This window comes from Betta splendens, chromosome 21 (assembly GCF_900634795.4).
Source record: "Betta splendens chromosome 21, fBetSpl5.4, whole genome shotgun sequence".
Taxonomy (NCBI): domain Eukaryota; kingdom Metazoa; phylum Chordata; class Actinopteri; order Anabantiformes; family Osphronemidae; genus Betta; species Betta splendens.
The window spans coordinates 2,484,646-2,499,924 of record NC_040899.1 but is presented as its reverse complement, the minus strand read 5'-3'; the positions used below and the strand labels follow the sequence as shown (position 1 = coordinate 2,499,924).

The window sequence follows — 15,279 nt, the reverse complement described above, 5'->3', positions numbered from 1 at the left end:
TGAGGGACGAGCGCACAATGGAAACAATATTAAATCGACTGCTGAATGGAACCTAATGTAAATACAATACCATCATATGACAGAATTTGTATGTTTGTTAATATTCACCAATCAAATGTATTAAGAAAAATGCAATTGACCTTTTCCTCAAAACCTGGAAATTAATAAGACCTGTTTCCGTTAGTAATGGATTAATCAGAAACTGTAGAGTAAAATAAGTGCATATTTGCTGTGGTAGTAGTCCATTATTAAGTACTAAGTAGTACTGTGAAGGAACGGTGTTCTACTAATTTGATGAACTTGTTTTATTAATTTCCTGTGTGGGGGAAAGGCCTATTGCATTTTTCTTCATATATTTCATTAATAAATATTTTCAAACATACATAGTAAATTCTATTCCTATAATAATTGTTGCATTGCACGGTAGGTTTAATTCAGGAGTAGATCTAATATCGTTTCCATTGTTCGCTATTAAGAGTTGTTATCAGTGTCGCAACACTGTTACCGTAAGTATCGCACGAATCGCGCATTTCAACTATAACGACGGCTTATTTGACCAAGAAAAGGCGAACGATGGCTCATGTGCCGCAGACTTCAGCCGGCTGTTCACTTCAGTTCCTCACCTTTATTGTACTGTTAGTGGATTGAACGTGCTGCCAAGAGTGCAGAATTACAGCAGCTCCAGTTCTCCACTCCCACTCTACACCCACTGTTCACACGACAAAAATAAAAACCACCCAAACACAGAAAGCTGTGGCCTGTGAAGAGCACAGCTGAAACACGTGTTTAAAGCTGCGAACCTTTAAGCAGATCACCCAAAATCACAGCTTACTCGAACAAAGTCTGCTCGAGAAACAGCACTTTTGACTTTTAGACCACTTTTAGTTTTAGGATGAATATGAGCTTCAGTCCAGACATGCTGCAACAACAGCTGCCATGATGGAGGAGGATGTTCCACAACCTGGCAACCAAAACAGGGTGTTGTATAATGGCTTATAACTAATGCACTAAATTATTTGCTTATAAAGCCACTGCTGCTGCTAACAAACATAATCACTGATTGACAGAGAATCCACATCCACCAGAGGGCAGACATGGTCAACATGAAGCTCTGCTCAGGACACAGCTACATAGTGACTTGTGTGTGTGTGTGTGTGTGTGTGTGTGTGTGTGTGTGTGTGTGTGTGTGTGTGTGTGTGTGTGTGTGGTTATGCAACAGAGTTTCAGGAACAGCCTTTCACCATGGTAATTAGCTTTGTGCTGCCCATTCGCAGCAGCGTGACCCATATTCCTCAGCAGTCGTAGGCAGAACAGAGCGGCTCGCTCTCACATTCTGCCTCACACTGAAGACTCAAAGGTGGAACCACTTTATGCCTGAGCGGCTTCAGCTTGTTTGTGGATCAATAACTTAGTTGGAAGCAGCTAATGGTCCTGTTTGCAGGCCTGCGTGTTGCGCTGGTAGAAGCTCTAATAGCACATGTTGAGCTCCATGTGCGTCTTTGCTCCATATCTTGGTGATGGAGCATTTCCAAGGTGACAGGTCTTTTCCAAAGCCTCGCTGGCTCCTGTTAAATGGATCAGGATCATTATACTGGGCTCCTGGCGTAATGCTGTGGATGGCAGGTTTCTGGATGGGGAGAGGAAAGCGAACAGAGCCAGAGGAAGGATAGAGGTGCTGATTTTTGGCTGCAGAGATGCTGTGTCCGCGGCGCTGAGTCTGACATTTGTTGTCAGTGAAATATACAGTGTTCAACCGTGATTGTTATAAATGTCAAGTCCTTTTATTGGGTTAAAATACAGTTTTGTGTCAAGGTGTGTTTGTGCATCTCAGGCTGACAGGAGGACTGTGGGTGAGCTGTGGAGAATTCACAGCTCAGGTGTGAATATTCATGTTTTCATTTTGACAAGAATCCTCCGTGTCCAGTGGCTGATCAGGGACGAGGAGACGGGCTTTCACACAGGCGTCAGTCTGAATGTGCTGAGATCTGGGCCGTGTGCCTCCATCAAAATGATTTCAATCACAGAGCAGCTACGAGGAGGGTTTATCAAAAAAGCATTTGTTATGAGTGCTGGCAGCAACTGTAGTGACTCGCACACACAGTTTCAGGGCAGGGCGCCTCCCATGAGCACACTAAAAGGCCTCTCATAGCATTCGAAGCACTCTGCTCTCTCAATCAATGCTGTGTTACTGGAGACACACTCTGTGGCTTCAATAAGGCTCTGACTCGACACCAGGCTGAGTGCTGCCGGCCATCACAACAACGCCCGAGTACCTTTGGTTCCTCCCTGCTGCAAAGCTCTGCACTGTTTCACTTCAAGACCAGTTTAATGATTCAAACGTGACTCTAAAAACACCACAAGTCCCCAGGGAAGTTTGTGAGAAACTGCAAATCTGTGACGAGTTGTTAAAATCAAACTCACATCTATAGTTGTGAAACTAGCAGACTGTCAGTCCGTTGACTCCGTGAACTGCTTTTGAAGGCTGTTTTTTCAGAGCTTTTTTTCCAGAGGCGTTCACCCTGCGACGGCCACCGATCTTCCTGCTGCAGCTTCATGTTCCGTTAGTTTCATCCACCTTTTGACTTTTTAGGGCCCAGCTCTCAGTCACGAGGCTCCACCTCTGCTTTCACCCTGGTGTGATTTCACTTCATAGACAGCACTTTCACCTCACAGTCGCTCTAGAAGGAACCGTGTGTATTAGACATTTTAATATTTATGACCGACACAGTTCTCAGTCAAATCTAATACTCGGATCTCATGAATAATTCAACTAACTCAAACACGCACCGAACAACAGCATAAAAAAACGTCTGCCTGAACAAACCATTTGAAGTTCTCCTCAGGTTTAACAGCGTCAGCCTGAATTATTGACGTCTATGTGAATACAGAAGTCTAAGTAAATATGGATGTTATGTAGAAACTGTGTCGTTTCTTAGCAGATCAAATGTTGCTCAAACATGTTTGCTGCAGGCTGAAGGAGGCTAATCATTTACCCAGAAATGTATCAGGAGACATGTGACTCACAAATGGGCCAGGTCAAGCACAGACCACAGCAGCCGGTCAGCTGAGCGACTGCAGAGGAGGCAATGATGAAACACAGCAGCACTGAAGCGTGGAGGACCGTTTATTGTACCCAGTACAGATAATCATAAACTCAGCAGTGTAAGAAACACATTGTGAGGGGACTGAAGCCTGTACAAGTGCAGACGATCCCTGTGTGAGGGATGGATCCCAGGACCTGTGTTCACTGTGGCCCCACACACGCTGACTTCTACTAACAACCTCTTCTGATCCAGTCCAACCCAGTACAGAGGCCTCTTAAAGAAACAGTCTGCAGTTTTTTTAAAGGTATGCCTAGAACAGCCAGAACTATACAGCTTATACATAAAGTCAAAACAAATGCAGCCTTATAGCAAAAATAGATACTTTACAGTTCAAAGGTTTTGTCCTTTCCCCCATTCAGAAACAGAAAACAAACACACGCACACAGAAAAATGCAGAGAAATCACAAACATCTTCTTTGTCCAAAGACCGTGGAGCGATATGTTAGTGGACACGCGGCCTTGACTGGTTACACCATGCAAAGAGAAGCAGAGGTCTTCAGCTGACAGCCTGTGCCTGAAGCTTCACCCCCGTCTGTTGTTTTCTGCATGCAACGATTGGATGCTCCTGCCAAACTGGTGCATCGAGAAACGAGTACACTGCCGAGGAAACGTCAAGCACCCGGACAGAAATACAAAAAACACATTAAAAAAGGAGCAATATGACCATTTATCATACATTAGAACACCTCAGGCGTGTGGGAAAATACTCAGATGTGTGTTTAATGTGTCCCTTTTGAAATGGAGGAGGTGGAGTGCTAATCACCTCCACTACGACCAGCGGTGGTGAACAGAAGGTGGAGGTCTCTGGGCTTCTACCCCAGAGTGTCTAAAGGGAAGCAGATACAATCGCCTACATGGTCAGAACGATTAAAGAACATTTACACGAGAGCAGCCCAACCAAAAAGCCTGAAATACAGCAAGACCTGTAGAACTCAAACAATAGCAATAATGTAGTTCTATCTACAGAAAACAAACTGATTCGTGGGTTCTGAATGTGTCGTGTTTTGTTTCTTGTTAATCCGTTTTTTGCAAATTAAAGCCCTTTTTACGGATCTTGTGGTTCAGATGTGGTGACGTGAAAACGTGGGGACCCAAAAAAGGCAACTAGGATATCTCTGCATTTAAAAGATTATTTTTTACGTTGTTACTCTGATGCCGATTTGATTGTTTCTAAGAAAAGCAGATTGTCACAACGACCGGTAACAACAGAGGCTCTGTCAGTTCTTTAAAAGTTAGCGGGGGCCGCGGCCTCGCTTCGCTGGGTCTCCATAGCAACAGCAGCCCCTCGGCTTGTGTTAGGAAGCTTGGAAGGAGGGCAAACGCTGGAGTCCAGTCTGTCTCTCTGGTTTCACAACCCTCTCTCGCTGGTAGGATGGAGCCGTTGCAGGTCGACTCCTCCCGTTCTGAGCTGGGGAGCTTTACAAAGGTTTTCCAGGGAGCAGGAGAGGGAGCGGGTCCTTCCACGTGGCCCGGCGGGTCCAGCTCTGGACTTGAAGAGTGGGCGTCGGTACTTTGGGAGTGTCGTGTACATGCGTGTGGTGCGTCGGGACGCCGCTGCTGCCGGTTAGTAGCCGTAGCCGTCTGGGAAGGGCAGACCCGCCACACACTGCTCGCCGCCGTCCAGCAGGTACGGCGCCGCCTCGTCGTAGTGGGTCAGGGGCACCGTGTCGTCGTCCAGCCCCGGCACGCTGTCCGGGTCGGCCTTCAGGTTGGGCCGCTGGTTGTCGGGGAAGGCCATGGAGAAGAGGGCCTCGGGGTCGCACACGAACTTGTACACATAGCGCTCACCTGCCACCTGAGGAGCAGACGCCCAGGTTACCTCCATCTACACCGCTGTGCCACACACGCACGCACACGTACGTACTAACACACACACACGCACACGCACGCGTACTAACACACACACACACACACACACACACACACACACGTACTAACACACACACACACACACACACACACACACACACACACACACACACACACACACACACACACACACACACACACACACACACACACACACACACACACACACACACACACACACACACACACACACACACACACACACACACAGGTGCCAAAGAAAAGAAAGGGTGAACGTGCCTTTACCTTCTGCATGATGCCCTTCTCGTAGTAGTAGCGCAGCGAGCGGCTCAGCTTGTCGTAGTTCATGGCCGGTCTGTTCTTCTGGATTCCCCAACGCCGAGCCACCTGCAGGAAACGACGCCATGCGGAGATCAGAGCGGCACAGTGAGGATCAGAGGTTCACCTCCAGCAGAGCGGGAACCCACCTCCTCGGGCTCGATGAGCTTGAACTCCATGCCGCGGCCGGTCCAGGCGATGAAGTGGCCGTTGGCCGGGTCGTCCAGCAGCGTGACCAGGAACTGCCAGAGCTGCAGGGAGCCGCGGCGCTGGTACGGAGGCCCGTCGCGGTACACAGAGGGCTCCTGCTTCACTTTGCCTGCGAGCAGGAGAGGAGGAGAGCGCAAGAGGAGGCCAAGAGGCAGACGGGAAAGTGTCAGTTAGCACGGCGGTGCAGCTCGGCCACACTGTGGTGAGACATTCCTGCCAGATGGACACTGTGAAGCAGACTCGCTGCTCACGATGCACCAGTCAACGCATTTTAGACTTCACAGCCGTAGAAACTGTCCTGTACTCCTGCATTAACCTGCCGTGACTTAGTCTTACCTTCTAATCTTTCAGGGACCACACAGGTGTCATCAAAGTAGAGCTGAGGATCTCTGTCGAAGGAGAAGCCTGAAATGAGGGAAAAACACACGTCATGAATCAGATGAAACTGCTAAAGCCTGTGTGGGAAACAGAACTGTGTGTTCACAGGAAAGTCAGCAGCCACATTCCGGCCGGAGATCAGAGCTGCATGCAAAGCAGCGCGGCCGGGCAGCTTCCCAAGAGCGGAGCTCTATTGTGCTAAGCGGCTGACCTCCTGCCACAGGCTGATGTAAGAGAGGCTCTGTGCACTGCCTCCGCCGTCATTTCACCGCAGCTGAGCGTCTTTACCCCGCTATCATGAGCCCCATAGGACACGGGGTCAGTTAGAAGAGAACAGCTTGAACTTACCTTCGTGGCTGTTTTGGTAGAAGTTCCCCGCTCGCCCAAAGGTCGACTGACAGTTAGGCACTTCTGTAAACAGAGGAAGCAAACATCAGCAGCCGACAGGTGCAGTTCACACTGTGAAGCCTGATGAATGAACTGTCTGCGATCAGGAGTCCCACCAGTGGCCGGGTCAAACACCTCAGAGTGTCCCAAAGCCGCGATCACAGAACACTGCTCAGCACATAACATCCCTGTGTGTCCGCCAAGCCTTTAAATGGGATTAGGACCATGGTTGCTGTATTAAATCTCAATGACAATCAAGTTACGCCAGTCCTTCCCCCTGAAGGGTCATGGGCTGTCTTCCATTTACAGCCTCGCTACGGTTCACCACAGCCCATTATTCTGCTTCCCATCTACTGATAAGGCAGTCAGAGATTACTCATGAGCGTTTCCTCAGGACTCTGTCTCCTCTTGTTCTCACTTAGGACAAAGTCTGCAGGAAGTAATCCATATTGTCGCACTTTCCCCATGCACATAGAGGAACAGGAACCGAAGAGGAGACTGAGCAAAAATCAATTAGAGAGTGTATTTAGCAGAAGCTAATGGCGTATGAACTCAATCTGAGGCTTTATGTTTACATAAATGCCTCTGGCAGCGTCTGCAGACCACCCAGCAGCGCGGGTAGAATATGCTCCGCGTCTTCCATCCATCTAGGGATGCCATGCCCCTGTGACGTAGGTATTTAAAGGCCGTAAGAAGCTAAGAGGATTTGTCATTACATCACTGCTGGGCCAGCTGGTCACACACCAGGCGGAAAAGGACTGAGAGCATGCGAGCGAACGGGCCATAAAGGCTCAACAATAAAAGCTGCAGAGTTTGAGGGGAACGGGACGTTAATACAGCGGAGACAACAGCTGGGTGTGTGGGCGTCAGGATCAAACAATGCACGGACGATGGCTCCGGCCTGTTTGATTCATGCAATATTGAGTAAGCGGCCTCTCTGCTCGGCGTCATGGGGCCACTGGCGTTCTATGAAAACCAAGTGGAGAATTTCTAGGCTCTTATAATCAACTTGCTGAGCTCTAGGCCACTAAGTCCTGCGAGGGCATTTGCCTGGATCTATTCTAGGTAAGCTCAGTGAGGTTCTTTGCACCTGGCTGGATGACCCATTTACTCCGTGCCCTTGGAGGCTTACTGAGCTAAAAAGACCCTCTTTTACGTTGCTGCTGTGACTCTGGAGGAATGGTGTAAATGATGCCTGGAGACTGTGTGTACGGCCGCATGTCAAAACTCACATGCATTTGTTAGCACCCAGAGCAAACACGGCTCATTCCCCACCCGGCGCTTGCTCTACTTACACAGTCCCAACCCCGCTAGGCAATTAGATATGATACATGCAGAGGCTGGAGGACCAGCTTAGTCTGAACAAAGCTACTCACCAGAATCGAAGCAGAAGTCTCGCGGCTCCTGCTTGATGGCCATGGTGTGGAAAGCGGGCTGGCACGGAGGGCCCATGGTGGGGACGCCCTGCTCGGAGTAACGTGGGTCGATGAGCTCTTGCTTGAAGCCCTGTGGAGGCACGGCCACCAAGGGCTCCGACATCTGCCGATGGTACGGAGGCCGTCCGTCACGGCTGCTGCTGCTGCTGCTGCTGGGAGGCTGAGGCAAGAACTGGGGCCGACTCTCTGAGGGGGGGAAAGGTAGACATGGCTCCGACATCTGCCTCTGGAACCTGAACACAGAGACCCCTTTTAGGACGATATGTCGAGGCAGGAAGCAGCATGTCCTCATGCACTGACAGTGAAGGGTACCTGTGCTCAGGTGTGAAGCTGGTGGCATCCTGGCTGATGGGAGCGCAGGGCACGGCGAACGGCGGGCTGTGGCTGTGGACTGGCAGTGCCTGCTGGCTGGGGGCGCATGCGCTGGCCGTGATAGGCTGCTGTAGGTGCACCGGACGCGGCCCTATGTTGGGGTTGGCTACTCGGGGGTGAGGCGGGGGAGGGGTCTGCTCGCCCAGGGGGTGCGCTCCCGCCGTGCTGGTGGGGCCACACGGAGAGACCGGCGTGGAGGGGGGGGTTAATGGCTTGAACCCAGGAGTGGGCTTCCTGTCGCAGGCACTGTGGACGAGAGGTGAGGTCATCACTCGGCTCCCTCGTCTCCCCCGCTGTCATGCCCTGGTCCCACAACATACCTGTAGCTGTAAAGGCACTTCTCCCCGTAGGGCATGGGGCTCCTGTCCTGGCGACAGGGGGAGAGCTCTTTGGAGGGCGTCAGCTCTCGCTTGATCTTGGCTGGCGGCGGGCCATGAAACATCACTAGATTGAACGGGGCAGAGAGGAACAGCACGGTTGAGCGCATTAGATAAAGTCCAGATACGGCCTAATTGAAGCCATAAACAGAAGTGCAGTAGTTATCTTAACCACATTTGGAATGATGGATAAATGGACGCATGGCCAGTGTCTGTCTATTCCCCTGACTGACAGAGACACTTCTCAGATATTTATCATCCGCCCTAAAAGCGGTCGACTCTGCTCTGACAACGAGCATCTTTGCAGCGCGGCTACGATGCGCGGCAGGAACCGCACGGCGAACACAAAGCCATCAAAGCTTTCGTCTTATTCCCATCAGGCCGGCTCTGAACCCGTGCCCATGAATCAGTGTGGCTGTAATCTAATGGCGCTGAATGATTTTCTTCTCCCGCGCTGTAACCATTAGACACTAGGTGCAGCTCTCTGCATATCGGCTGCAGTTTCCGGGGCGCCACATAATAGCCAGGCAGAAACTGGATCTGTGTGCAGAGCGGAGCGGGAGCCAAATAAATCACCCGGGGTGCTGATGGACCTAACAGGGCTAACAATGGGCACGTGAGCTCCCCCGTGTGCACTGTGAAACCTAATGACTCAAATGAGGCTTCTCACACAGAAAGAGAAGTAAATAATGAGGACACAAAGCATCTTTTCTAACTCTGGAGCGGAGCAGCTACGCAGCCTCTGTTTAAAGCTTCTACAGGAAAATCCTGTTTGGATGAAGAGGCAACTGTCAAACTGCATCTCACACCGACAGCTCAGATGAGCTCCTGATAAAAACATGCATCGGCCGCGATAACATGTCCGTGCACAGCGGGACAGTGGCCACATTCACCGGGATTCAAACGGCAGCTCTGACAAAAACAGGCAGCAGCCACACCCCGTGTCCACCTCCTACGCATCAGACGAAAACATAAACTCAAAGACAGAGGGGAGGGGGTCGTAAAATGCTCCACTGGGCATAATTCAAACACATCCCTCGCCTGCAGCCTGAAGGCAGCGCGTGGACACAAGCGGGGACTGTACGGAGCGTGTTGGTGAGTTCTGGACCCAAACACGCAGCTCTGAAGCTGCTCTATCCACTGGAATCCAGCCCACGTCGGCAGCAGGGCCCGAGTGCGGGAAAGTGTGAAATCAGATTAGGAGCTTGGCTCATGTGATGCCCCATGCCAATCGGCTGATTAAACTCAAAATGGCGGAGGGGGAGGGAGGGGGCTGCGAGCAGCCTTTCCCAGAGTCGCGTTTCGAGGATGAAGATTTGTGTTCGCCTTCAGCGGGAGGAGTCGTCTGGACTTCTGGCTCAGAGCAGCAACTCGCTCAAAGCCAAGAAGCAGAACGTGCAGATCTTTTAGTAGTAAAAATGTCTGATGCAGGGTGGTTTACAGCCACTGGAGCCAGGCTGAGGTCTGACTGGTAACACACAGCAGGTACTCACAGTTATCTGACTGGAAATCTGGGACAAACTGCTCGTCATCAGGCACCTGGGCTGTGGAGACAGGACGATATCAAGGATTTATATTAGCAGAGTAAAACAAGGGGAACTGGTGGACAGTGCTTTATTGATTTAAACTAAATCAAAGCCGACAGAAGCACAGTGAAGACGGATTGGGCTGCACAGTGTTCCATGCACAGAACCTGATTTCTTTTTCTACAGCGGCAAAATATTCCTTCAAAGTTTTCTTTAAAAAAAAAACAGTGAAAAAGGAAACTCACCTTCTGCGATCCAGATCTCCTGCAGCTGACTGAGGTCCTGGAAAAGTTCTGAAAACAGTAAAGCAGATAGTGAGCAAAGGTCCTCACACCCTTCACCTGTAAATCCACTCACAGCAGCCAACTCACCTTCTGTGTCCTGGGCAAGTTCTGTGTCCACAAATTTCCTTTTCCTGTCGCTCAGAGGCCTGAGGTGAGACGGTTCCTCCACGCGCGACTTGTGCTGCTGGAAAAACCACAAAGAAGAAACGTCAGACCATCCACAGAACACAACGCAGATGGAACAGAACCCGAAGGAGTTGAAAGTGTGATGGAACGTTTCCTGTGTGTGTCCACTTACACTGGGTGGGACCATAAAAGGGACTTGCTGGTCGTAGAATTCGCCCATGTTATCTGGGTGACTGGGGGGGGGGGCTTCTATGACTTGGGGGGAGGGGGAGGCGTTTAAAAGCGACAGATCGCTTCGATTGTCTGCAAGAAGAAACAGCAGGGGTCACAATCAGAGAGTCATGCGTACTTTCAGCGCTAACCTACATTCGCTGCTGACGTCTAACTGGTCCCCTGCATCAGCGCGGCCACCATCAGCCTTTTATTTAAGCAACAAGCCGCTCTTTGAAGTGAGCCGTGCCGAGTCAGAGCGAGCGGCACAATGTAAACAGTAATACACTTATATAAGCCGTGTGTCCATCTGTGGCCACTACTTTACACGCTAATCAGCTTGGAGATGTGGAGCGCAAGACTTGGAAAGAGCGTCCCTGTCGTCAGCACACGCATGCGGTTCACTGTACGAGACAAAAGCCTCCTTAACGAGATAGAACCGGGCCGGCCATGGAGCTGATTAGTGTCTTGCCGAGGCTTGAACCTATTGGGGTGTTACAGTTGGCAGAGCTGGCGTCTCCCTGCGCTGCGAAGTTGGAATCACGGGGCCCTTCACCAGCAGCACTAACACAGCGATAAGCCACAAGCGCCGCTCGATTCTCACATCTCCCTCAGCAGAGTGATATGACTCACTGCTCCATCTCCTGATAATGGATGACGAATAAAGCATAGCTGCTGGGCAATAATTACAGGCGCCGAGCGCAGACACCTTTTACGACATTAGAACACACTGTAAGTATCTCACCCTGGAGTACATACATTTATAAAGCACATAAATCAAAACTGGGACGTCAATACTAACTGTTTTATTGCTTTTACTACTCACATTGTAGAAGACCATGGTAAAGCGTTAGTGTAATGTGTGGAGCTTAATGTGATTTTAAAGCAATCAAAAAGTCTCTTTATTACAAAGTCCCCACAGTAATGCCCCGTTAATGACGTTACAACAAGAATAAATTAAAAACATCAATGATTAGTTACAAACTACAAACGAGCATCGCAGTAAATTCCTTCTGCAGAAAACAGAGTCACAGTAATAAAAAGCGAAAGGCTCAAAACGTCGGAACCTTGTGATTCAGGATTCAGAAAAACTTTATTTTCAGGTAAACTTTTGTAAAAAGGGGGGGGGGGTCATGCGACCCCCTCCTTACTCCTCCCCCGCCCTTCCCCCACCCACCCCTCCCTTGTTTTTCTCAATGAAGTGAAACTCGATACGTGTGGAAACAAGAGGGAGAAAAAAATGGCCCGTCCATTCATAAAAAAATCACAAACAGTCACCCGACGGCGCTGATAAGACAAAGTCAACATCCACACGGATTAACTGACGGCCAACTGCACCAACATGACACAGGGCGCCTTCTAAACACATAGAAAAGCCCAAGGAAAATGGTTGGCAAAGTAAATAGCTTTAAATAAAATGGCGTTGCGTTCGTTTGTTTAAAAACAGCATAAACATATCTAGCAACAACACGGCTCGTTAAAATCATCATCTTCCATAAATGTCTAACGCAGCTCACCTCGCTTGTGCCTTTTTATGTCCTCAGTGTCGAACACCGCGGTTAAAATATCCCCAAATATAAAAGCAGCGTGTCGACAGTGGTTTATCCGCCGCGCAGCGAAAAGCTGAAGCGTCTTCTTCCACTCGCAAAACTTGACTGAAGCTCTTCGCTAAGGTCCCGGTCGGTTTTCCCCTGGGCTCGAGCCGCTCGCAGAGACGCGCGCCGATTGGTGGACGGAGGCTGTCCGTTTAGGAGGCAACCAATAGCGTGTCGGGGGGTGGTGAATAATTCAGGAGCTTCGTTTGGGCCAATCAGAGCTCAGCAGGGGCCTATTTTTATGAATGGCTGGATTTCATTCACATTTTTTCAACCATCAATGCCAAGATGCGTTTGTTAAAGGGCCGGCTGCTGTGGAAATGTACCAAGACCGACGATCACAGACGCTGCTGCTGCTTTCTTATTGCTTCACAACAGTATTTTCCGTTTTCATTCATTTAAATTAATTTCTGAAGCAGTTTCATTTACACACAGGTTGATCAGTTTGGCTGCTGGTGATTTCAGTTAATCGTGCTGACACCAGGACTTTTGGAAAAACGCCCATCAGATTACAATAAATGTGATATCACCAACAGGATGTCATTATGTTTGATTACCAATCCTGCTCCCTTTGTCCTATTAGGAAATTGCTCCTTTTACAACTTCATGCAGTTTTCACTAGACTCACATGACACCAATAAACAAGTTCCTATTTACTATTGCTGGTTTATTTGTTGATTCTGCTTGTTCCATGTCCTTTATCTTTATTTACACTTACATTTATTGCACTTGTATAAATGCACACATTTGCATTTTTACTTATACTTTTCTTTCAGTTCTTTTTGTTCAGTTCCCCCTCATTTATTAGATTCATTAGATACTTTGGAATTTAAGAAATAGATTTTAATATAGAATGTGTTGTAGGCAGTTTGACATTAGGTGTTCTTTTTCTATGTAAACTATGTCAAAACTGTCTCAATTTCTAAGAAGCAATGTGACAGTTTATTAGATAACAGCTTGGACTTCATTAGCATTCTAACATGTATGTAACACTGATTTAAAACCAGAATCTTTAAACTTAAACTTTAAGTCTTTAAACTTTAAGCAAGAAAATTAGATGCCACTGTGTTTTCTTATAAACGCAGCCGTGCTGTAGGAATGGCTGTTGAAACTGAAGGGTTAAAGGTCATGAATAAATAACCTTTGTCATTATCACCTCAGTCGCCAAATTAGGAATCCTGCATGTAAACTCTGTGTCACTGAACATGTCACAGAGAGTTTTTAATAAATTCCAGCAGCTGGTATAAAAACTATAATCCTGGTATAATCCCTGCAGAAACAATGCTGAGATTATGAGCGAGCTGCAGGGGTAATAATAAGAAGAGGCAAACAAACAAAGCTGCTGTAGAGGACACAAGGGTATCTTTGTGGTCATTCAAGAGGTCAAAGGTCAAAGGCAAACAGCTTGTCTTTCAGGATATTCTAGCTCTGAGATAGAGCTGCGGAGGTGACAGACTGTAAAAATAGCCCCTGTCAGATTCAGCTGTACATGTGTGTGGAGCATTAAATAACAGAGGACACAGATTATTCCAAAGCCTGCAGGTCCACAGTAGCTCTTCGCTGATGCGGATGTGGTGGGTGGTCACTTGGAGGCGTGTGGAGAGTGAGCACATTGTGTAGCTGTTCTTACTGTTTCCTTAAATAAATGTGCCATATGCAAAGGGTGACATGCTGCTTGTGTATATACCTCTCTCTCTCTCTCTCTATGGATGACTGCGAGTGTGAATGAAAGTGGGTGCTGTGAAGGCGCAGTGAGATTTAAAGCCGATAATTTCCTGTTCCCTCGAAGACTACTACAGTAGGTTGAGTGACACTGGCGTAACAGCCAGGTCAGCTGCTCACTGCAATGTGGGCTCATCCTGATGCAAAGAGCCCACGAACTGCAACAAAGACAGGGGAATATGGAGCCACAGCAAAGGGAGCATTAACAGGTTGTACAATATCAGCATTAAATGAATGCAGAGTGCACGTTAAGGTCACAGCCAGTAAAGGGATGAACGGATGTGTTTATGTGTGATAAAGGCAGTAGAACATAATGAGGAGGGCATAAAACCTGGTCCTGAGCTCTTCATGTGTAAAACTGGAGCAGTTCCTCTTTAAAAGCTGAGGTTCAAAGATCAGCGATGACTTGACTGAAAGCTCCAGAAGCTAATGATCGACCCGACGCTCACATCTGCCCCGTGTTAAAGACGAGCGTGAACCGAGCCTCAGAGTTCATGAACGGGAGGTCGGCTCCGGAGTCACGTGATTTCACTGAGCGCCGAACGGACTGCTCTGTTCAACGCTGCTGGTTTATTCTTTATCTCTAACGTCAGGTTGCTCTCTGTCGCCACAGACCGACAACGAGGCGGCGATGAGCGCGTTCGCTGAGGTCCACTGCAGATCACAAACGTCTGGCAAAACGCACGTTTAAAGAGTTAAAGCGGGAAAGTGGGGCCTCGGGCGCAGGATGCGCTCACTGAGGGACGAGATGTGACTCGCCTGCTATTAATAGCACTTTTGCAGATAATTCCTGCCTTGTTATCTTAGCAGCTGCACTCAAGACGCTGCGCCAACGGCAGGCTGAGTTGTGTAACCGCGCTCTGGTCTCAGTCCGTTCTTCATTCAGCGTCTCCTCCTCCTTCCCTCTTGTCTGTGTGTCCCCTCCTTTCTGTTGCCAGAGGCTCCTGCATCGTTCTGCTTCCATTAACTTGTCTTTGTTTGCTTTGAGGTGACGACGGAAAGTGAACTGAGCGCGCAGCGTTTGGTAAAACTACCCCTTCTGTAAAGGCTTTGTTTATCACATTTTGCAGCCTCAGCTTTTAGACGTTGTTACACTGGATCAGGACGAGAGGTCCTGATACTGTCAGAGTCACAGTGATGCAGGTATTTACATGCAGGCAGCGCACACTGGAGGAGAAGGCCCAGGTCTTTGTGCTGAGCCTAACAAGGACACCTCTGTGCTTCACAGCGCAGACGTGTGACCACTCTGACTTCTACACTTGGCTGTGATTGGCAGGACGAGCTGAGGAAAGCAGGAACCCCACGGGTCACATCAACAAAGAGCGTTCCACCTTAAGTTCCTCCATTAGCTTCAGGAATGTAGAGAGTAGAGGTAGAAACAGACAGAAGGTATAAACACATCCA

At 48.9% G+C, this 15,279-nt stretch overlaps 1 protein-coding gene across 4 annotated transcripts; it reads right to left on the bottom strand.

Moving 5' to 3' along the window:
* Positions 1 to 3,106: 3,106 nt before the first annotated feature.
* On the bottom strand, positions 3,107 to 12,235 carry etv5a (ETS variant transcription factor 5a). Of its 4 annotated transcripts, none has more exons than XM_029137148.3 (13): positions 12,076 to 12,235; positions 10,521 to 10,651; positions 10,310 to 10,406; positions 10,184 to 10,231; positions 9,906 to 9,956; positions 8,356 to 8,479; positions 7,976 to 8,281; positions 7,604 to 7,896; positions 6,189 to 6,251; positions 5,799 to 5,867; positions 5,402 to 5,571; positions 5,214 to 5,321; positions 3,107 to 4,899 (listed from the first exon to the last, which is right to left on the bottom strand). In XM_029137148.3, the coding sequence occupies exons 2-13, from the start codon at positions 10,566 to 10,568 to the stop codon at positions 4,669 to 4,671; spliced, it is 1,608 nt and encodes a 535-aa protein (XP_028992981.1). In that variant the 5' UTR covers positions 10,569 to 10,651; positions 12,076 to 12,235; the 3' UTR covers positions 3,107 to 4,668. The 4 variants fall into 4 exon arrangements, with proteins under 4 accessions (XP_028992981.1, XP_028992982.1, XP_055361146.1 ...); XM_029137149.3 differs by having other exon boundaries at positions 5,220 to 5,321; XM_055505171.1 differs by having other exon boundaries at positions 10,310 to 10,403.
* Positions 12,236 to 15,279: the final 3,044 nt, after the last annotated feature.

Bases quoted from the DNA above. Each gene is read 5' to 3' on its own strand.
- etv5a (XM_029137148.3), bottom strand. From the start codon at position 10,568: ATGGGCGAATTCTACGACCAGCAAGTCCCTTTTATGGTCCCACCCAGT. The intron at 7,897-7,975 runs GTACCCTTCACT...CTCTGTGTTCAG, and splicing joins AGCTTCACACCTGAGCACAG to GTTCCAGAGGCAGATGTCGG. The intron at 6,252-7,603 runs GTGAGTAGCTTT...CTCTGTTTACAG, and splicing joins AGACTTCTGCTTCGATTCTG to AAGTGCCTAACTGTCAGTCG.